Source organism: Silene latifolia, chromosome X, assembly GCF_048544455.1.
Source record: "Silene latifolia isolate original U9 population chromosome X, ASM4854445v1, whole genome shotgun sequence".
NCBI classification, from domain to species: domain Eukaryota; kingdom Viridiplantae; phylum Streptophyta; class Magnoliopsida; order Caryophyllales; family Caryophyllaceae; genus Silene; species Silene latifolia.
Window position 1 is genome coordinate 329,506,987 of NC_133537.1, and position 24,533 is coordinate 329,531,519.

At 37.9% G+C, this 24,533-nt stretch overlaps 2 protein-coding genes across 2 annotated transcripts; one reads left to right on the plus strand and one right to left on the minus strand.

Annotated features, from left to right (window-relative positions):
- Positions 1-158: 158 nt before the first annotated feature.
- Positions 159-3,995, plus strand: LOC141618523 (protein phosphatase 2C 57-like). Its single transcript, XM_074435629.1, has 11 exons — positions 159-641; positions 1,365-1,493; positions 1,608-1,710; positions 1,970-2,080; positions 2,389-2,468; positions 2,566-2,619; positions 2,905-3,021; positions 3,219-3,273; positions 3,383-3,415; positions 3,517-3,563; positions 3,729-3,995. The coding sequence occupies exons 1-11, from the start codon at positions 319-321 to the stop codon at positions 3,850-3,852; spliced, it is 1,176 nt and encodes a 391-aa protein (XP_074291730.1). The 5' UTR covers positions 159-318; the 3' UTR covers positions 3,853-3,995.
- Positions 3,996-4,867: 872 nt separating this feature from the next.
- LOC141618520 (importin subunit beta-1-like) lies at positions 4,868-9,916 on the minus strand. The gene is made up of 3 exons (XM_074435627.1): positions 9,616-9,916; positions 5,878-8,295; positions 4,868-5,782 (listed from the first exon to the last, which is right to left on the minus strand). The coding sequence occupies exons 2-3, from the start codon at positions 8,280-8,282 to the stop codon at positions 5,590-5,592; spliced, it is 2,598 nt and encodes an 865-aa protein (XP_074291728.1). The 5' UTR covers positions 8,283-8,295; positions 9,616-9,916; the 3' UTR covers positions 4,868-5,589.
- Between the last annotated feature and the right edge of the window lie 14,617 nt (positions 9,917-24,533).

Here is a 24,533-nt window from a genome sequence, read left to right on the forward strand (position 1 = left end):
TTGACTTCTTGCTCAATCATCGAGTAAAGGAACTGAAGATGTCTTAGTCTAGCAGTTAAGACGGAGGTATTGTAGACAATAGGTCCGACGTCCGAATCCCCCCTCCCTTCCATTGTAATGGGAAATTCATCAAGTAAAGGAAACAGTGAACCAAAGCCACAAACATAAGTTTTACTCCAACTGATCATGTGGCCAACAGAATCCAACAAATAATATCTTAGCATTACTGTCTTATCCTCTTACTATAAAAACAACCACCCAAATTTCCTCAAATCTTTTGGCAGATTACTGAAATTGAATCTGTCAAAAACTGCATTAATGGCTTCCTTAACACAACAGTTGCAGAAATGTCTATTAACTAGAACTGATATTAACTACTTATCTGCAAAACCCAACACCAGAAAACATATATTTGTTAGACAGAAAAGTAGATCATCACTCAACTGTTCTGCTATTGCTATTGAGGCACCATCTTCATTGACAGGTGTTGGAGGAATTAGATGGGGTGTTACCAAGTTACAAGGCGCTCGTGACGAGATGGAGGATGATGCTCTTGTTATTCAGTCTGATGCTTTCAGTGGTTTCTCTTTTGCTGCTGTTTTTGATGGGCATGCTGGTTTTTCTACTGTCAACTTCTTAAGGTATACAGTTTTGTATATCAGATAATTTCAGAGTTTCCTTGATATTTGTAATTCCCTCAATAATTAGTACATAGTACAAAATAGATGGCATGAATACTTTCGGGCGATGGGGTCTCACCTATGTGATGGGATCATGTGGTTAGACTCAGCGGTGGAGCGACGGAGGGACTAGCAGGGGCGGTCGCCCCCGCTGAAGTTGAAAAACCCGTAGTTTTTAGTTAAATTTTCGAGCTTTTTTCAAATTTGCCTTATGAAATTACTCGTTCGCCCCAGCTGAGATTTTTCACCCCCCTAACGGGGAATCCTGGCTCCGCCATTTTGGTTAGTAGGGGCACTTGTCCTCTAGATAATGGAAAATCCTCCATTTTTAACTAAAATTTCCAAGTTTTTTTCTAGTATACCTTACTCTATTAATAGTTTTTTTTCTAGTATACCTTACTCTATTAATAGGTTGATTTTTCTCGGTCTAGTGCGTCTTGCACGGGTCTTTTTGGTCTGAAATAATAAGACGGAATTTTGTAACCATTTTACAGTTAAATGTGACCAATATTGAAAACCCAGTTACCATAAGCTGTAACACTGCCTATACCACTGTGTGGTAACATTTAACTATAAAATGGTCACATATGCCCGTTTGAAAAATAAGACGAAAAGTGTCCATCTGAAACAAGAATTTGTGTTCTCGGTTTGATCGGCTTGACATGGGTTATACATACCTAACAGGGATGAGTTATATAAAGAATGTGTTGCGGCGCTACAAGGCGGGTTGCTATTAAGTGGGAAAGATTTTGAGGCAATTAAGAGAGCAATCATAGGGGCTTTCGAAAGTGTGGACTCCAAATTATTGAACTTGTAAGGAATAATTTGCAACTCACCTGACTTCTGTGATCTTAGTTACTCTTTGGTTATTATGTACTTAGAATTCCTTATCAAAAACTGATATTTGGACTGTATCATGACTTATAGTCTAGAGTCGAAAGGCGGTGAGGATGAATCTGGGGCAACAGCTACAGTCATGTTCATTGGGAGTGATAGGCTTTACATTGCACATGTTGGTGATTCCTCTGTGGTATGCCACTCTTTAACTCCTCAAAGTTTTCCTCTCAGAAACAAACATTTTCACGAAGTTTTTAGCTTTACTTTCTCGATTTATGATGTATGGTATGAAAATAGTGTTCAGAGTTGTTTTGTTTTAATCGACTGCATAAGGAGTTAAGGGCACAATTTTGTTTTGATGCTTATGGTTCGAGGCAAACCATGAGTATCACCTCCCAGTGACTTTATTGCTCAATAGGTTGTTTATAGATAAATTTGTTTTGTAAATTCAGGTGTTGTCGCGTTCTGGGAAAGCAGAAGTCTTGACTGATCCTCATAGACCTTATGGAAACAACAAAGCATCTCTTCAGGAAATAAAAAGAGTCCGAGAAGCAGGTGGATGGGTGTGTTCTCCTCATCTAAGATCAATCCATTTTATTTTTATTCCCTGCTCATTTGTTGTCCTTTTCCATTTTGAGGTATCTCAGTCAATTGGTGTCCTTTCTATTTTAAGAATGAACTTGATGAGCAATTTGATCATTCACACTCAATTTGGTCCACTTGTCATTTAGTAATTGGCCCCGTCCTCTTTCCTTGGTCTTTGTGCCAAAACCAAAGGACAGCAATTGACCGGGACGGAGGGAGTACCTTATAGCTAATCTAGAACTTACCTAAAATTGTAGGAGTGACATGAGATGTCTATCATATGCAGATTTCAAATGGGAGAATATGTGGAGATATTGCAGTGTCTCGTGCTTTTGGTGACATTCGGTTCAAGACAAAGAAGAATGAGTTTGTTCCCTGTATTTTTTCTTTAGTCTGAATATTTACAGTTTCCCTTCTGATGTTCCTATCTTGACAATAGATTGATTTTGTGATACTTAACTAGGATGCTTCAAAGAGGAGTTAAGGAAGGAAGATGGACGGAAAAGTTTGTTTCTAGGTAAAAGCTTCCGACTTTTATCATCAGCAAGCTGCTCTGAAATTTTAGCTCACTAATTTGAGTGGTTTTATAGATGACTGCATAAATAAACTGATAGCCTTGGGAACAAACAGCGACAAAATTACACCGATGCCTCAAAACACCTTTTTTATGCATTTTGGTCTATTTTCTGAATATGGCATCATACTGTTTCAAACTTTGAATGTCCTTAATCGCGAATGGAAGGGAATCCAAGAAACCCTTGGTCGATTCAATTACATAATCTATTGCAGTGTTTCTTCTCAGGGTGAAATTCAATGGTGATTTGGTTGTCGCGCGTCCTGATTTTTTCCAAATAGCACTTGCATCGGATGCTGAGTTTGTTCTTTTAGCCTCTGATGGATTATGGGATTACGTTAACAGGTTTGTCGATTCTTCTTTCAATTCAACTTTAAAACCCCACTGTCCCGGAGACTTGGGGTCGGACATATGGAGTACCATTGGGGTGGATCCATGTACTTTTTGTACATTTTTGTTCAGTTTTTGAGTTGAAAAAATGAGATTGCATCAAAAAGCTTAAACTAGCAGAAAATTACAAAGGATTTATGTGTTATATGCAGCTCGGAAGCAGTATCCATTGTCAGAAATCAGCTAAGACAGCATGGAAATGTTCAGGTGAGAGTGTGTGAGACCTGAAGGCTTAAGACTTACTAAGCCAATCAATTGTGCATTTTCGGTCCGAGAAAAATAATCTGATGATTCTGTTTTCCTTGTGTTGTTTCAGCAAGCTTGTGAATCATTGGCAAACATTGCTTTGGTAATTATTCATCATTTTTTTTAAAAAAAAAAAAAAAAAACTTCAAACTATTTGGAGTCTTCCTTTTCCTGAATAATGTGATCTCAACATTATTGTTTCAGGATCGGCGATCACAAGATAATATAAGCATAATAATTGCAGATTTTGGGTATGTTCTTCCAACTTTCTCTAGCATTCATTCAACTTCTTGTTTTAATGGCTTAATGTGTATACTAGTAAGATTTTATTTGGATTGAAGGTGCCTCACATTATATATTAATATGAGATCGTGTGTTAGGAGACTGAGTACTTCGAGAAATGCTTTGTGTTGCAGGAAAACCAACTGGCAGCGTCTTCCAGTAGAGCGAGAAAATGTACTGTACGAGTTTGGTCAAGCATTTGCCACAGTTAGCGCCGTGTCTCTTGGATTATGGTTATCTTCACAGCTTGTTTTCTAAATTTGTAGTTATCATCATACTGATTATAGTTGTGTATATATAAACTGGCTTGATAATCCACAGAAAAAAATATAAATAGCTGTATATGTATCATCTCATCTCTTGTCTCCATATCCAATGGAATCTAAAGATTCGTTCTATTATGGCGCCGTAGTAGACCGGTAAACAGGTCATTTGGGTCGGTTATTTTGGATAGACTCGTTCAGATGTGGTGTTCTGGCATCTTTTCATGTTCAAGTCAAGTCACTGGCTACACATTAGGTCAATTGATTTTTTTTTTTTTTTTTTTTTTTTTTTTGTCAGAAAGAAAGAGGGTGATTAACTGATTATAGTATCCCAAAAGTTACAGAACAAAGGTCAATTGAATTTTTATGACAGTAGATAACCTGATCTGTTGTTTCAAATTAGTCGTCGTTTGGATTACCGTGTGTTATTTTGAGCCAGGTCGTGTGGTTAGTCGGACAAAATATGACCACCGATTTTAGTTAATTATATTAGCAGGAGTACATTCATCCTCAAATGTTACCTTTCAACTGCTGTAGTACTCGGCTACAGACGTCATTTCCTTGTGAAAATGTCGACAATTTTGTAGCAATTCCAATCAGCACAAGGGAGTAATGGAATATAACATTACATGGCAAATCCTGGGACGCAAACTAGAAGCCGAGACTCGAGCATACCCAAATCATTCAAATTTTTTGTCGTTGCACAAATTGTACATCCACAAAATACAGATACGGATTAATAAGAAAAATTAACCGAATGGTGAATGGTGTGAAAAATACAGGGTTCGGATTTTGGAGTAGCTAACAAGGTAAATATAACCCAAATGCAGAAATTTGAACCCATTACGACCACAATTTTCAACTTTCGAAAACAGAACCGTATATCATGAAACCGAAAACTTCTACACTGCACTTCAAAATTTGAGCAGCGTACATAATTTTCCATGTTTTGCATACAGTATGAGGACCGTCGGAAAATTAACCAAAAACACTTCCCTAGACAGCAAGAATGATATTAAACCGAAATATATATCAACCAATCATGATAATACAATGTTTTCATTGTATGTGTATGGTGAGGGTGCAAAAAAATACCACATGACGAGTATACAGAAAACAACAAATAAGGCGGAAATGGACATAGACGCTTGACCAGATGCAGGACTGGAATTTGAAAGACCAAAAATGCGGAAATGATAGAACATGGTGGCGGAAACTCTCTTGGTTGTCACTTTAATATTCAAGGATGAAGACGACTACGGGATTTTTATGCAATTATCAGAGCAGACAAACGACCGGATGCAACTCAGCCAGGATTTGGCTGTGTTAAAAATGTTACTCCGACTTATAGACATACCCATGTTTTGACTTGTGTCGCCGCCAAGGATGATAACGGTGATGATCCGATTCTCAAAATTCTCATGATTTTCTTCAAAATCCCAAATCGAACACGAGAAGTGTTAAAAAGCAGAGAGTTGGAGAGCAGTTAATTAAAATGTCAACCAGATGTAGATATTTCTGCAGAACACAATCCAAAATCTCCACCGTGACCAAAGAATGACCTGAAGACCAATGGTGCTAATGCAAGAGTTAGTGACAACCGACTTCAGCTGTCTGACTGACGGGACCCAACACTTCCCTACGCGTAGCTGAACCCCTGACCGCAACTCGAAACACTCTATGCATGCAGCGACTTCATAAATAAAAGAATGTACCAAATAAAACATATGCCTCACATGGGAACCACTCGACTGATAGCAAACTTAGCCCATTCCGCAGATTGTTTAATTGAATCGTCCTCAGATGACAAGCATTCACTCAGAAATTTCCTGCATGATGGGAACTGTTGAAATATAGAACTAGTCGGCAGCGTGTCTGCCAGATCACCAAGGAGTCCAATGGCAGTTTTCATGACAGCATCATCCCTAAACAAGTTTGATCAACAAAACAATTGATAAAATGAGCCATCAAAACTGGTCAAATGAATGTAAACAACAAAGATTTTAATGCACCAACTTACATGTCTTTTTCCTGGTAGATGTTATCAATAAATGAGAGTATATGACCGGTATGAGGTAGCAGAAGCTGTGTTTTTGCCGTATTCTTGAAGCCTTGAAGAATTCCTGAGTACGCTTCTAAAATTCCATTTCGTAAAATATTGCTATAATCGAGCATTTCATCATCAGCACCAGCTGTGTGAGCAGAAAGCTCAGCAGCGCTCTGAAGCATTGGCATAGCATACAGCAAATATTTGTCGAAATTTTCTCCAATTGCAAGAGCAATATCACCAAAGCATGAAAAAATAGGAGGCTTCACTGATCGGTGAAGCAGATTGCTGGACAAGTCCTTGAGCAGTTGAGTCATAATTCCATCACAATAAGGCAGTATCTTATCTTCTAATGCCCTACATAAATCTCCAACCACGCCAACAGTAATAGCACAAACTTGATACTCTTCAAAATTTTGAAGACCCATTTCCAAATACTTATAGAACTCATTCATGTATTTCAAAAATTCTGGCCCCGTAGCATAAGCAAGGGCACCAATTCCTAACATAGCCTCTTCATGCACTGTAGCACTTCTACAGGAAAACACCCCCAAAAAAAGTTGCATGATTTGATCAGCATACTGCAAAAGAACAACTCTGGTAGGCTCGGATGAACCGAGCTTCTGAATGATAACTTGTAAGCATCCGCACAAAAGACCTTGTAGTTCTCCCTGTTTACCATCTGGGGAAATATTCTGGGATTCTAATGTTTTGTGAAGCTCCATCATAATAAGAGGAACCAACTGTACCACCAAGGCGGCAGTTTCATCAGTTGAGCACCTAACCACCTCATTCAGTGTTTCGTAAGCAGCCGTCCTCAATCGCGACTCCCCAGCATCTTCCCGGTGACTAACAGTCAGAAGGGACTGAACAATCTCCTGAAAGTAAGGAGTCAATGGTGATGATGGACCCACTTCCTCAAACCCTTGAGCTAGAAAATAGAGGGCTCCACAGGCCTTTTCAGCTACGTTAGGTGTGTCATTCATGGCCTGTAGTAGAACTGTAACAATCTGCTGGCAATTCGCAGGAGTGATGATAGGAGTTTCCACAGTTGCAACGTGCAGAAACTCGAAAATTCGACCAAGAGTCCAGGCTGTCGTATCCTTTACATGGCTGTTTGGATCCTTGGTCAATGCAGTGAGCATGAAGTTCAAAGCCACATTGACAATAGGTGTTAATTTATCAGGTGCAGGGCCTTCCAGAATGGAACCAAAGGCATAGGTAGCTGCCTCTCGCTGTCTCCAATCGAGTTTTGTGATATTCTCTTCAATAAATGGCATCACAAGTGGAACAATATCATCTGCCACTGTTCGTGCAACAAGGCCAAGACAAGTACCCCCCGCCATAGCAATATTCCAAGCTCCCTCATCCTGGTCTTGATCCTCCTCTTGCTTAAGGAGTGTTTCCAACAACATAGGTACAAGAGCAGGTAGAGCCTGTTTTATAAAATTAAAACAAGGAATATCAGAGTCACCCGAAAAATCACCTCTATATTCGTCAAGAATATCAATCTCCTCATCACAAATTGAGCTCCAGAACTCGACCGCTTGAAGAGCGACCTGCTCTTCATCTTCCTTCACAGCTTTTGCGGTGATGTTAAAAATGTCCTGAATGTAAGGAGCCAGCTTCTCATAATATGTAGACGAAATAGCAACCAAACATTCAAAGGCCGCCTGCCGAATCTTCACATCAGAAGACAATGTTGCCTCACACACAACCCTCATTATATAATCTCGCTCCATATCATTGTTAAAATTAGCCTGAGCAAAACTCAGAGCATTATATAGCGCATGAGTAGCAGCTAGTCTAACTTCAGTGCTTGTCTCATTAGCATTCATTCCTTGAACAACAGCTGTGAGAATTTTATTAACTTGATCCTGCTCTACGGCATCAGGAGAGACCTCCTCACACAAATATCCAAGTGTCTCTAATGTAGCTTGCTTCACATGAGGTGGAAGCTGGGGGATATTTGCCAATAGAGAAGCAATCAATTCGGGCCATTGTTTTTCGGGTAATTCAATGCCTGCAACCTTGGCAATCACCTGTGATGTCGTTGAACGAGCATCGTGCACATGAGAAGTCAAGGTCTTTAACAAGAATGCCTTAATCTGGTTTTTCAGTCCCAAATCTAGTGATAACCACCTCTGTACAAGCTCGAACTTCCTATGTTGTTCTTTTGCATCCAGTGCATTTTTAAGAATAAGCCCTGCTAATTTCCTCGACTCCGCTGGCTTCTCTTCATTAGCTAGTTCACCAGCAAGTGATAATAAGAAACTAGGGAGATTCTGATCCTGAAATTGCTTGAGTGTTTCTTCAGCATGTTTTCGGACTGACCCATCAACTGATTGAGCGTTTAAAAGTACTTGGGTGATTTCCATCACCAAATTACACCTACATCAAATTGGCCAAATATCAAGATGACTGAGTTAGCACCAATAAAACTACTTTTATGTGGAACATATGATTGCATAAATGGATGACAGCCAGTGAGCATTTAACAAAAGTTAATATGTCAGAAAAAATAGATACAATCCGAGTTGACCACATTTAATATCTGCAGAGGGATCATGGGAGTATGCATTTATGTTGCTCGGACTCGGTTAGAAGTATCCGACACGGATACATATCCAAGTGTCGGATTCGTCTATTTTTATGAAAAAATTCATGTTTTTGGTCTAAAATGAAGTGTCCGAGTGTCCTACCCATGTCCGAGTGTCCAGTGTCCGACACGGGTACGCGAGGTCATATTGAAGAGTCCGAGCAACATAGGTATGCATGAATGCATCCAACTAATAGCAAGGTTGAAGGACTAAAGAGACTAGTAGAAACTGATAATAGAGAGATATTTGGCAAAGTCCTTCAAACTAGGAGAATTGTCACCTAATTAGAGGGGAGGAACTTTGAAATTTAATAAATACTACTATAGTTCCAAAAGGTGGCGTAAGCCAATAAGTGACTCTTCTTATCCACAGAAGCCAAAATTCCTAAGTACACAATAAAATATCTGAACTTGTCACTAATTGAGCCATTTGAGGACCGACTATCATCCAGTGGCAATCAATGGCAACGGAGCAGTGACTATTGGATACCCATCCTCAACACCAACACGTTTCAAAGTTCATCCAGCAAAAAGAGAACATAGATTTTATGCTCATTTGACTCCACCAAACTCAAAAACAATCAAACCAGATCTAACCAGCAACAAAATTCGACACATACGAATATACGATCAACTTCAAAAATCGAATACAATTAAGTAGATTGTACAGAACAGTTCCAACAAATAAAATTGAGCAAATTGAACCATGAATCGCGCTATTAAGTTGTCATTTGACTCAAACAAGATGTAATCATCAACAAAGTGTGACATGTACGGACTAATTCTGAAGTCAAACACAATTCAATAAATTCTACGGACCAATTATAACATGTACATTAAGCAAATACTAGCTGATATGATCACATTATTCATACTACATCTAAATTAATTAAAAATCCCCAAATCAAACTAACACTAGAATTCAACTAACCCTAATCAAAATACAAATTAGCTAATAGATCGATCGATTAAAGTGATCATACACTAAAATCTGCATTCAATCAATAAAGACAAACTGAATTTATAATCAAGACTAAAATTTTGATACAAGATCAATAAAATACAAGCAAATTAAGAGAACTGAAGTGAAATTGAGTAGATTGATGAAATACCTGCGAATTCAAGGAATTGAAGAGGGGAGAAGTGATGAAGTATAAATCAGTAATCGATTGAAATCCTCAAAAAACGGCAGCTTGGAAACCCTAGGAGAGATAAATTAGGGATGCAATTCCAGAAAAAGCTTAAGAAGAGGAATATACAATCATACAAAATTTGCATGAAACACACAAATAATGATTGATTAATGTTGCTAAAATACGAATACGAATACTACGAATACGAATACGAATACGAATACGAATACGAATACGAATATGAATATGAGGTAGTAGTATTTTTTGGTGGAATAATAATCTATCTATCTATATTAATAAAGGAAGCATTTTTCGAGCGATCACAAAGAGTCCAGGTTTTCTAAACTACCTAAATTATTTTTTTTAATAAAAATATCTTCAGCTAATATTTTTAACGTAGTTGCTCTTTCAAGTACAATTTTTACTCTTTCACGTACTTTTTCCCATAATCTTTCCATCAACTACCCCTCTTCTAAAAAACAAGGAAAAAAATTCTCTTTCCCAATTCCTATTCCCAGCAACAGCAAACATTAATAAAATTCTTACAATTTAACGATTATGCATCTGAATTCACTTATTGATCAAGTAATAATTTTATTTGCAATCTTTACACATCAATTATTGTATCGATTAAGAAATCCGGGTTTAAAAACTATTCTAGGGATACAAATTAGGGTTTTCGCAAAGTTATATTCCGACCGTAGATTGTTAATTACAGTCAAATTCACTTTATGTGCAGCAACTTTCGATGACCAACTTTAGATTAAAAGATTCAGTGCAGCAGATTGTGCGTCGATATTGTGTAACCATTATTGCTCTCCAAAACTTAGTTCAAATTGTAATTTAAAGCAATTATTGATTATAATAATAAAATACAATCAGGAAAAACAAAACGTATGATTAATTCGAACACAATTCACACAAACTCCTCTAGAGCAAACCGAAGTCATTGGTACGCATGGTGCGGTGGGGGAGGGGTGGTGATGGCACAAGTGGTGGTTGGGGGTGGAGCCGTGAAGGGAGGCAGTTGAAAGAGAGAATTGAAATGAATGGTAAAAGGAAAGATGTTACAATGGGAGGGGCAAAATAGGAAATTATGTACATGATTAAGTAAATCATGTCCATGAAAGAGCAACACCCATTTTTAATAGTACTGGTATTGGAGTTTGACGGTTAGGCTAACTCTATCCGAAAGAGTTAGATGTTCACAATGATACTCATGTTGCTATCTGTCTGTGTATATATACTCATTATTTTTCATGTAATATGCAACCCGTGAGATTAGTTTTTATCATATACCTGAAATGCAGAGTAGTTGTAGTCTAGATTGTCTATTTCTAACAGTTGATTCTTTTCTATTTTGATTTATATAATTTTTATAAATATTTTGCTATCTTATAAATGATTAGTTTGATTGCTTTTCATGTACATATTTGTTGGGTCTCTAATTTCAATATATCTACTCACTGATTTTTTTTTTTTTGTATTTATTTCAGCTGCTACGCTACTTTGATCTAATTATATTTTTGTACCAATTAAGTATAGGTAAATCATAAGATTCTGCTTTAAAGAAAATTTACCATATGGGATTGTCGAGGACTGGACGATACATTATACGGTTAATATAGTGTACGTTGGTTTATGAATGCTATGATCGATGAGCGTCTCCTGATGCAATTGAAATACTATCAAAACTGAAACTTAACAAAAGATGCTTCGTACTCATGAAGCTACGTAGTAGTCAGGCAACCCATTAGTAATCAAATTAGATTGATAAAGTGATTCTATTTTTCTTTTGTTATTCTAAGAGATTTATCTATCATTACTTATTCGGATTTTCTAATTCTATAATTACGTATTTCGTAAAACGTGGGGTTTCTATATTTAAATCTCAATAAAACTATGATATACATCTTCTAATCGTAAACTAATGAGCATTTGCCTTGATTGATAAAATTATGAAAGGTGGTGCTCATAACCTTGGTTCAGATTAAGAATTAAAGATAAATTTTAATTGGGTGTTTAATTGTTTATATTGCGTACGGCCTGAATTTCAGTAAAATTATACGGAATATATGATTTTAATAGGATAGAGATAAAAGATGACTTAATGGAAAAGATAATCTATCCTCAAGTTGTTAATCCTTCCATGACATTCAAGGCCGTTTGTAAACAAGTTCTACGAAAAACCTTCGAGCAAAATAAAGTCCCCAACTTTTATGAACTGCTTTACTATTATTATTATTATACTACAAATAGTAGATAAAAAATAGATTAAAGATCATAATCGACAAAGATTGTATAACTTTTCGTATAAAATAGAGCAATTAAGTTATAGAATCTCAATCTACGTATGTACATCATATAGGATCTTAGTACTCCGTATATCTTATTGACTACAAGAGTTTAATTAGAATTTAACGATTAGATAGAATCCTACATGACATTAACATACATCCCTACTTGATATTATTACTTAGTATATGTGAGCAATAAAGGACATAACTAAAAAAAAAAAAAGATAAGATAAACATTATTGAGATATTGTTCTACACGAGAATTGGTGTTATACGAGATACCATTGCACATAACAAAAAACAGTAACTTCTTTTATTTAGATAAGCAGTTCAATAAGTGAATTAAAATCCAAAGAGAGAGATAACATAATGGGTAATTATGAATATCGAGTGTATATTATATAATAATTTTAGAAAACTTAGGCTAATGTCATGCTTAATTATGAATAATGACACGACTCAAAAACATGATACGACCCAAGGTACATCTTAGATTAAATTTTAGTGACGCATTTATAAAACGTGAATGCTAATACAACTACGACGTAAATTGTATGTACACGTCCCAATATTTTGAGCTTTTCAACATCAATTTTTTCAATTTATCAAAAAATGGTCAATTTATTACTTCCTCTCTCCCAGTGAATAGTATGCAGTTGCTTTATTTTATGAGAGGGAAGTAAAATAAGTGTAAACTATTGGCCGGGACAGAGGGAGTAAGATATATCGATATAATGGATTTCTACCATGTTGCGATCATGAAAACACTTTTTAGATACTACATTATACATGACAGAAAATTACAATTAGGCCCGTGCATCGCACGGGCATTAAATCTAGTCTATCTATATTAATAAAGGAAGCTTTTTCCGAGTGATTACAGCGTCTCCAACTTTTTTGAACTTCTTAAATTTAAAATAAATATAAAATTTAACAAAAGATATAGTTTCAAATAGTTTTATTAGTATGTTAGACGTACAATTGAACTCAAACTCCAACTTCTATTCCAATTCTATTATAATCATCTCATTATATATACCTTACATTATGGCATATCGTTACTTCTTACTCCTTATTTAGTTAGTTAGGCAGTATTATATGTTCATTATAGTTTTATTCACAGCTATTGTATCAATGTACATTGCATGTTATATTATACTTTATGAGTATTCTCATAATTTGTTGTTTAATTACAGGTTTTTATGGTCTACAATAAATTGATGATGCTAAAAGAAAGTTACGTCGTCATTAAGGTTGGATTTTCTATTATTATCTCAGATTTTGATTTGGTTTGTATTTGTTAGATTTTGATTTGGTTAGTTTTGATTCTTAGTCATGTTGTATAACTCTTATATTAATGAATATATTTTACTTTCGAAAAAAAATAGTGCTTTGTCTATCGATTTTTGATGCAATTATTTCTGATTTTTAGAGCATGAAGAGGTGGAGAAAGAAGCCCTAACAAGGGAACTTACTCCCATTAGAGTGAAAAAATTTCGAGATTTTAAGTTGAAGTTTTGAACCTTTTTATCGATTTACCTTATTCCATTAATCGTAAGCATAAATTCCAACTCCGCTACTAAGCGCATCTAATTCTAATTCTTATAAACGGAACTGTTCATGTACTTTGTTTAACTTTGATTAAAATACTCTTCATAACTATTAAAAACAAATAAAGTTTTTATTTTATATTGGAGTGTATTGTTTTTTTTAAAGAAATAAAGATAAATTTTATTGTTGACAGAATTCAAGACATTCAAATCAACAAAAATTATATACTTTGTTCTTATCTAAAAATAGATTATACTCTCACTAATATTAATGAGAGACCGTCTCTTAAAAATTTGTTGTGTTATACTATGGTTGCATATATTTTGACTATGAATCCGTAACAATATTTGGTACATAAACAAGGACATAACCAGAAGAAGTAAACAAATACAAGAATATTGTATTGATATTAGAGTTTGACTAGGATGAAACCGCGACAATGTCATCGTAGGATCGTAGGATCGCAAGTCACAAGCGGTCTTTCACCTCTTTTTTTACAGATTATATTATCATATCATTGCCCATTACTTTAAATGACTATATACTTGCATGTTTTATTTTGCCAATATCTATTTGTTTGATTGATTTGTCACCTAGCGTTATTTCTTTGAACTAATATTAATCTTCGACGAAGTGCGTTAACGTTAATAACTTTGAATCGTGTGTTTAGATTGATTTATCGCGTATGCATACATTGCAGGATGGTAGAGTCAGCTTATTGACTTTTAGTTTTTGTGGGGTGATTTATTCAAGATCAAATTCTATACTCATATATAGAGATTAACATACTACTTCTTACCTCAAAAAAATTAGTCTCACATTTATTGATTTTATTTTGTTTTGTTTATTAGATGTATGTTCACCACTAAATTATCTTCATCGTTATTCCACGAATATATGGAGCTTAGCTTCGACAGCCTGCCAATTCAAGATGATCAAAATCGGGTTCTTTAAGTTTCAAAATATCATTTCGCTTCCGTTGTCGAATTTGTCGGTTTTGCTGTGTAGACACCAAAAAGTATAAGCCTTGAAATATACTCCGATAAAATATATCAAAACTATGATATATAGGTTGTTGAATTTTGTTGTAATATTGGTGCTAATTACTAATCGAAGGAATTCGTGGTTATGGTGGTTCTAATGGCTAATGACTATCAAAACAAATATTTGTACGTCAACGCTAGAGAATATTCATGGTTGGAGATATGGTGTTGTTGAATAGAAATGTATGCGATTTATAAACTACGGAGTAAACAATATTTATAAGCTGGGTTACCACATCCACTTCATGCCTATTGCCTACCACCTCTAGAATTTTATTTACAATGGAATTCTATTGAACATACTACTCTCTCATGTTAGCCGGTTAGGTCCAATAAAGGAAGAGTAAATTGGGTATGAGCTATGATTGAATGAAAAATTATGTGTACTATTACCTCATAATAACTACGTATTAATTTCGTTGGCGAATTAGAAATAATGTACGAGTATTAAGGTGAGTATTTAATTAATTTGGTGATGGAGTTCGAGCCTCTTTATTGGCATGACTTGAAATTTGTAATAGTTATTGGTGATTTATAAGACAGAATATTACCTTTTGTTATGAGATATATCTGAGAATAAGAGTTAACTCAAGTGGATAAGAACTCTTTTATCCTAACCATAAAGTTGAGGGTTCGATTCTCACCCCTAATATAAGTAGGCTCATTTTTGTACCCACAAAAAAAAAATCTTTAGCACTAGCTGAGAAATTATTATATTAAGTTTGATTATTTTACTTGTATTTTACTTAAAATAGCGTGATAACTTGTGAATATGGAGTACCATACGAATAATAAAACTATAACCTGATGTAAATTCATGCATCATCCTACGCTAATATACTAAGAGTACTAGTGTACTAATCAATATTATTCATAAGAAATATTAGAGTAATTCGTCATTTTCCCTCTTATAAAAGTAGGCAAATTTCTTAACCATAAAAACAAAATGGATGAACTAGCTTACACGAACGAATGTACTTGTATAAGCTACATGTTCATCATTCACCCATGAACATACAATTCGGTTCGGTTCGGTTCGATTCACATTTGTACTTTTTTTATTTTCATATGCTTGGCGAGTAAAGAATATGCTTGCTTAAAATTAGTATCGTTCACTAGAGAAAGGAGCATGTCCACATTAACCCGAGCATGTCTTTATTTAACCCAGCACTAAGGATGCTCTAAGGTCACGTGCATTTCTACCGAGACTCCTTAACTGAATATATTGGACATGCACTGACCTAGAGTAAAAGGGTAAAAATGAACTAAGTTAAAGATCGATAGATGAACTAAGTTAAAATAGTTTTTTTTTTTTTTTTTTTTTTTTTTTTTTTTTTTTTTTTTTGGCAGCAATACATAAAGGTAGACAAATTACAAACCTCTCATGGCCTTTTGAGCAAGGTCATGAGCGATCATGTTAAAACACCTAGGAATAAAAGAAAAGCTCAAACAATGAAATAACGGAAATAAAGCACCCATATCCTCCAGTAATCCTTGCGTAAGATGATGGCTCATTTCTCCCCCAGATATTTGAAGCACTAACTTCAAACAATCCGTGGAAATGTCAAGATGCCGAATCCCTTGAACCGATGCCCAAATCATCACATCTCTAAGTCCAATAGCCTCTGCCTGCATTGTCGACTGAGCTTTGACCATGTTCCCTCTTCTGCAAATCATAGAGCCATCAGCCGCATAAGCAACCCATCCAATTGCAGCTTCCTTAACTGACTTCCATCCTGCATCGACCTTGACCTTGACCGGAGTACACGAGTGAGTCGCCCCAATCACATACCAAGGATTACCCTCCCGTAATTCATTAGGCATACATATCACGCCCCCTCCTCCCTCTTTACTCTCGACCCGCGACTTCTCACCCACCTCCTTCTCCCTAGCCTTCACCACCGTATCTACCATAGTTCTCCAAATACCATAAAACATCTGTGGATGAAAACATTCTCCTCTGAAAATCACCCTATTTCGGACCACCCATAAGCACCACAAAGTACCAACAAATTTAATCAATTTAATCTCAGCATCTTCCAACTTACTCATATACGAAACCCAGTTAATAATCCAAGTCGCCACATCCATAGAGGGATCACAGTTCACCCGAATACCCAAATCTAAGCATGCCCAAACACGTTTCGCAACATTACAATCGCGAAAAAGGTGCGCTCGTGTTTCCACAAGCTCCGGTTCATCCATACAAACCCTACAGGAAGAATTAACGTGAATCCCCCGGCTTTCAAGACTTGACCCCATAGGAAGAGAATCAGAGATGAGCCGCCATAAGAACACCTTCCAGTTTTGAGGAACATGAAGCTTCCACAAAATCTTTCTACAAAACCTTATCCCCTTCTCACTCATCCGTGTCCTATCTTTCACACTTGCATGTTTCACCATAAACTGATGAAAAGCAACCCCATATCCACTCTTCACCGAATAATCACCATTTGACGTATGCTTCCAATAAATGCGATCATGAAACCGGGAAGCACAGATGGAATTGCTAGAACATGATCCACAGTTCCTTATCAAAAATATACGACCCGCGGCTCATCCCACCCGCCACTCGCCCTATAAAGGCTTCCAATTCTCAAGTCTTTGAGGCCTACATTTTCAAGATGTAAAGCCTCAACACTCGGTTCTGGCATTTCACCATTTACCCAACAAGTTGACCAAACATTTAACTTTGAATTTATCCCTGGTTTCCAAGCCACATTACGCTTGAGCAAGTCCATACCAACCCGAATACTTCTCATACCCCATGACACATTTCCCGACCTTTTATAATCTAACTCGGCATTCATCCCTCTCTTACCAAATAATCTTGCCCGAAACACTTTACAAAACAGAGAGTCTTGACCCGACACAATTCTCCATGCGTGTTTAGCTAACAAGGCTTGGTTCAAGCATTCAATGTTCCGCATCCCCAGCCCTCCAGCACTTTTAGACAGACTCATGAAATTCCTACTACACCAGTGAATACCCTTACCCGATTTACATCCCGCCCACCAAAAATGTGACAACATAGAGTTAATCTTATTAGTCACACTTACCGGAATTTTAAAGACCGATAGAAAGTAATTTGAAAGATTTGATAGAACCGATGAAATAAGGGTAAGTCTACCAGCTGATGATAGAAAAATTCCATTCCATGAGGAAATCCTCTTCATAACACCATCAATTATCGTCCGGAAGAGGTCCCGTTTTGATCCATGTATTTCCGTTGGAATCCCAAGGTATTTTCCAATTCCTTTGTTGTTTTTAATCCGAAAGATCTTAAGACACCGCTTAGCTTGCATCAGCCTCGTACTTGGACTAAACAGAATTCCAGATTTTGCATCATTTATTATTTGTCCCGAAGCTCCACAATACGCATCTAGAATCCTCTTCAACTGCGTAGCAGAATCTCCCGTATCTTGGAGAAAAAAGACAGCATCGTCCGCGAAGAAAAGATGTGTCAGAGGAGGAACTTGCTTACATAACGGAATACCCCGCAATCGCCCACACTCCTGAGCCTGGGTAACCATTCCCGATAACACTTCCATACAAAGAACAAATAAGTAAGGGGACAAAGGATCCCCCTGCCGAAGACCACATCTAGGTAAGAAAGCATTAAGAGGCGATCCATTAAGCAGGATCTCATACGAGACCGTCGTAACACAATTCATGATTAAATCAATCAGCCTCTTCGGGAAACCAAACTTATCCATAGCCTTAGCTAGAAAACTCCATCGAATCCTATCATAGGCTTTGCTCATATCCGCCTTAAAAGCCAACCGCCCAAACTTTCCACTTTTATGACCATTTATCTCATGAATAGCCTCATGGGCCAAAAGAATATTATCACTAATAAGTCTTCCCGGAACAAAGGCATTTTGAAACTCATCAGTCAACGAACTCATGACCCGAGCCAACCTATTAGCAATACACTTAGAGACAATTCTCATGAAAACGTTACAAAGACTAATAGGTCGATAATCATTAACAACCTCAGGGTTATCAGTCTTCGGAATCAGCGCAATGAAGGTACGATTAAATTCACGCAACACACGTCCCGAATTAAGCACAGAGAGAGCGGCTTTGGTAAAGTCTTTGTTAATACGTCCCCAGAACTTCTGGAAAAAAATTGCCGGAATACCATCCGGCCCTGGAGATTTCAAAGCTCCCATTTGAAAAACAGCAGCCCGCACTTCCTTTGCAGTGAAAGACTTTGCTAAACGATCCACATCATCATCCGGTAGCCTCTTCGTTATACCCCGAAGGGTCTCCTCCTCCACCACACAAGTCTCAGGCCCTTCCAACGGCCCATTTGCCTTATACAACTCCGTAAAAAAATGTTGGAAAGCTCCGCCAACATCCTTGGGATCATACGTCCACCTACCACCATCCCCCTTGATTCCATGAATATAATTCCTTCCAGCCCTTCCTTTAACCCAATTAAAGAAGTATTTAGTACAGGTATCCCCATCAATAGCCCATCGAACTTTTGCCCTTTGTTTCCAAAACAAGTCAGCAGCTCGCGCAAAAGCACGCACTTCCTCATTCACCTTAGAGTATTCCTCATCCTTCCCCTCGTGTATAGCCAATTCCATCCCTTTCTCAAGCCGGATATCAAAGTCCTCCCACTTCTGCCTCCAATCCATCCTCTTGTCTAAAGTCCACATTTTCACCCTTTGTTTAACCAAAGCTAGTTTCCGACTAAGTTGAAACGCCGGAGAACCCTTAAAATTCACCGACCATGCCTCATTCACCTCCTTTCTACAATCCTCATGCTCGAGAGCCCATGAGTCTAATTTGTAAGGTTTCCTCGACCCGTTGCTAACAAGATTAAAATCCAACTCAATCGGAGCGTGATCAGAAATCTGAATTGGATAGTGCTTTAATCCTGTATTCGGAAAGAAAGTAAACCAATCCTTAGACCCCATAGCTTTATCCAATCTCTCATATACCCTATCTTGACCCTTCCGATTATTGCACCATGTAAATTGGGGCCCCTTAAAAGGAATATCTACTAACTCATTTCTAATACGCCAATTATTAAACATGGAAGCTCCATTTATCGTAGTAGGCTTCAAAGTCCATTTATCGCAAGAGTATTCCACTTGATTAAAGTCACCAATAATTAGAAACGGATGCTGAAAAAACGATAACCGACACTCCAAATCGCTCAAGACGGAAGCCCGCATAGAGGAACTCGGAGCCCCATAAAAAAGAACCAAATACCATAAAAGCCCATTATATTTTTCGACAAGGAGGATCACAAAATGCATACAAGAGAACACATGACGCATCTTAGCTTGTTTACGCCACCCAACCCAAAGCCCTCCTGAAGCGCCTAACGCATCCACACCCACCGTCTTATCAAAACCAAACGATCGAAAAATAGGGCTAACACTACTAGCATTACATTTTGTTTCCATAATAAAAATAAAGTCATAATAATTACTACTAACTAGCGCTCTTATTTTGGGAATTGTAGGGGAGAGCGCATTACTAAGTCCCCTACAATTCCAAGCCAAACCCATCATGGTGAGAGAGGAGGTTGTGCAGGCCCAACCTCCGCAAAGCCCTCAGCAGCATCATCACCATCCACAGACGAACCAGTTGACTCATTCAAGTCAAACTCAGCCACATTCATACGAAACCCAGCACCTGGACCAGAACACGCACTCTGTCTATCACAAATACCTCTTCCCACACATGGACGCTTAGCAAGTTGTAAAATATATTCTTTGGCATTCTCAAGTGAAGCAACAGCATCTTCAGGCACCAACTCTTCCTGAACTTCAGTACAGCATTTCCTCTTTCTTGCTCCAGAAATAGCTTCCTTGTTATTCTTCAGCATATCAGAACAGTGATACAAGTCTGCCAATCCCATAAACCCATCAGACACGCAGCCTGACACCTTCCTGCCCACATCCATATTTGCAATTAACCTAGCTGAAGGAGCACACTTTGAATCCACAGCAAACCCAGTCCTCCCACCAGCCCCAGCAGCAGCAGATGACTCACCCAGAAAAACCCCCGAAGTGATTTGATTCTGTCTTTCCACTGATTGAAGAGCAGCAACCCGAGCTTTCAGAGCATCAGTACGGGCCTGGAGATCAGCACCCATCCTTTCAATGGCATTAGAGGATAGGGACTGACTGATATCAGCATTCAAGTCAGGCCCTCTAGCATTGGGTTTTTCCCTGACAAGCCTACTACACACCTCATTGTGCTCACCATTTGCATCTTCAGAAGAAGAGATGAGGTTGATAGCACTGCTATGATGGAACTCAGACGACTCATCAGAGGAGTTGCCTACCGTAGCCGGGTCAATCAACCAAGAGTATGAAGGGACAGGCTCCCTAGCAGTAACAGGTTCAGAATCAGAGCTAATACTAATAATCTCAACTGACGATTCTTCAAGTGGTGTACCCATCTCCATGTCAGCAGAGCCCTCCTCCCCAGCCCCTGGATGAGGACCCACACCCTCAGGGTAGTGATACATAATAGGAATGCCCAAAGGGGGAGGATCAAATGTCTGATTTAAGCCACGATACTCATCCTCCATTCTAGCCCACTCAACATCTGCCTCCACCCTGGATAAAATAGATTCCTGAATTCTCACATCACGGTCAAGCACACCCTTGAACCGCTGGACCAAGATATACACCAAGTATGGATCATCAGCTTGTATCTGATGCAAGAAGCTTGCATGCCCAGGTGCTGGTGCTCGCTGTTGATCCAACTCTTCCGTAGCATTATAATATTCATCAGAATTGGTTTGATTATTATTATTGGCCTGCTCAGCAGCACCAGCTTGATCAGCATCAACCCCATTCCCAGTCTCACCCACCAGACCAGAGATACCCACCCCAGTACCAGACCCACCACCAGCAGCACCTCCAACACCCTCATCATGAATCCAGCCTCCTAACCCATTCCCACCATGTCCAGAAACCCCTTGCTCCACCCCACGATCATGTCCTACTACCTGTGTCGGTTGTCCATGAACATATTGAGCCCCAGCAGCAGCCTGGTCTCCAGCAGCCTCAGAGCCAGATCCCTGATGAAAACCTCTAAACAAATTACTCCCAAGTCCCTGACCATGCACATCTTCCATGGTAACATCTCCCTGAGCACCCACACCCACATTAAGAGAAGTTCCCATAGGTGGTTGAGGTTGCATAGAACTAGGGCCCACCCCTCCTGCTCCACCATAACCAGCAGAATAAATGACCGGACCAGCAAAGGGTCGGTCAGTAACAGCAAATCTCATCCCTGGATAAACCCTCCCCCCTGGAGTGATCCCTAGTTCGAAATCCACTAGTCTCTCAGGTTGTTCCCGTTGCCTGTTTCTAGTTGGCCTTCCATTTGCCAACCGAACATTAGAAGAAACGTGCTTGGTTGTTGAAGGTGTGGCCCTCAAATCCATGTTAAACATGGTATGATTACTGTTAGATTGAAAAACCATAAAACCTTTCTCCAAAGTTTTATCAAGCATACCATTAATGCTAGACACAACTGTCATTAAACTTTCCCTGCACTGAGTACCCCTGTGTCCCACCTTACCGCACCTAATGCAATACTTAAACACCTCCTCATACTTAAATTGGATCCATAGTAGGTAACCCCCATCCATAGCTAAGAAGAACCCCGGCATCAAAGGCTCATTAAGCTTGACACAAACCTTCAAACGAAGATAGTCATTTTTTGGAACTACCTCAAATGGCTCAACTTGATAGTAATGACTCAACAGTTTACCCGCCACCCTAGCCACATGCATGGAGAGATACTCAAAAGGCAAACCACAAACTCTTACCTTCATCTCCGCATATGGAAAGCGGACCGTCCTAGGAACAGTATCTGGAAACCATCGCGCAAAGACCATCAGTGCCCCCTCAATGGTTGCAGTGCTCCTCCTCGGCAGTCCCTCCATATCTTCCACATCAGAGCAATGCAGAACATAAATTTCCCCCATCTTGTGAACAATAATATCCCCCTTTGTACTCCATTTCTCCCTAATGACATCACTTACCATAGCCGCCTCAAACAGACGATAATCCACAAGGAATCCCAGTATACAGTTACCCCAATATTCCCTAGACTGACCCAGATACCCTGGATCAATATTTACCACCCCCCCACTGCGTGGATAACGCCAGACATTTGCATGCACCGGATTAGCAGGATTAAAATCAGGATTTGAAGCCGGTTGATGAAACGGCTGATGATTATAAAAATTCTGGTGAACATCCTGATCATCCTGTTGATCAACCCCACGAGCAAAACGTCCAAACTGTTCTTCAAATTCCATTTCGACAGTCTGACAAAGACGGTACCTCAAAGAGCACTTAAACTTTGATTTTTTTCGAAAAGACTTTGATCTTGTAAAATGAATAAAGGATTTAGAGAACGAAGATGAAGATGATGAGGGAACCCTACACAAACCAGGGTTTAAATAACCCATAAGAATTCCTCAATCCGTTACTCTAACCCTAAGGCTTCCCAATTAAAAACAAGGGGCTTCAAACCGATTGGGGAAGAGACTCTTGGAATTCCCCAAAGTAAATACCCCCAATGCTTAAACAGATAAAGTAATGATTAAATATTATGTAAAGATTTAGAAGAAATAAATCTGCTTTTTGCAGATGGAAGATTAGGATTTTGCAACTACCCAATTGAAGAAGAAAGGTGATGATGATTGTTTTTTCTTGGAAAGGAAAAGGCACGTGCTCTCAAAGAAAGAGAGAAAAGGCTCTCTCTAAAAGGTAGAGAGAGAAGTTACAAATTTCATTAAAGGCACAAGTTAAAATAGTTGACTTTAACTGAATATATAGGAACTTCGAGTATGCAAGACCTAAGTAACCTTTTATTTAATGTATCTATCAAATACATACGTACTAAGTATTTATTATTTATTAAAAGTTGTCAAAAGTATTGTACAAAAATCACATAACAAACTCTAATGATGTCCTTGGACAGTTACACGACATGTTTTTTTATGTAAAATCCTCTCCATTTTCTCAAAAGAAGTGAAAGTTCCTTTATCTTTTCAATGGTCCGGATCTAATTTTGGATAGATCGGGTGGTTGTAAATACACTTGAGAAAGAAAAGGTTAATGAGTGAAAATGAGATATACTCCCTCCAATTCAGTGTTTTCTTCCCTTTGTTTTGGGGCACAAGAATTAAGGAGGGAGTTAAAAAATGAATAAAGAAAGATGGTGGGGTTTGTAGATTGGAGAGAGGAATGAATAATTGGGAATTAAATAAGGAATTGTGAGTTATGTGGGGTATGGTGAGAGGGGAGAGGGATGAATAAAATAAGAGTAAAAGTTAGGTGGGGTTTGATAATGGAGAAATGAATGAATAAAATAAGAGTAAAAAGTTTCCAAAATAAGAAAGGGGGAGAAAACCTGAATAATCCGTTTAAGGAAATAGGGAAGAAAACAGTGAATTAGAGGGAGTATAATTTTTTTTGAGGGTATATAATACAATGCTCTTTTAAGAGATGAAATGGACAACAAAGAAATGGAGAGAATCCTCTTTCGTTCTTGAGCATCTTAAATTTAAATAATAATCATTTCTTAAATGAGTTAGGATCCTCTCAATTCTTAGAAACAAAATGGAGGTCATATACCTTTTCAATGATGCGGATTTAATTATGCCTTGGAATAGAAAAAGATTAATGATTGAAATTGAAATATATAATGCTTTAGAGAGATGGAGAGAACCCCTTCCCGTCTTGAACATGGCTACTGACTTTGATCGGCCAATTTGATTCATTTTTGGAGATATCGGTCTAGTTAAGTTATCTGAATGGGTCAATTTAGTATCAGGATCCAATCAATTTTATCGAGTATAAAGAAAATGTTTCACTAAATCAATTCAACCATAACCGGTCTCAAACATCAAGCGATTCAGCCAAAACAGATCATCCAAAATACATTTCCCTTAAACCCTAAGACATGATGTTCAAAAAGCCTGAAATTGAAAAGAAACTAGCCAAAGAAC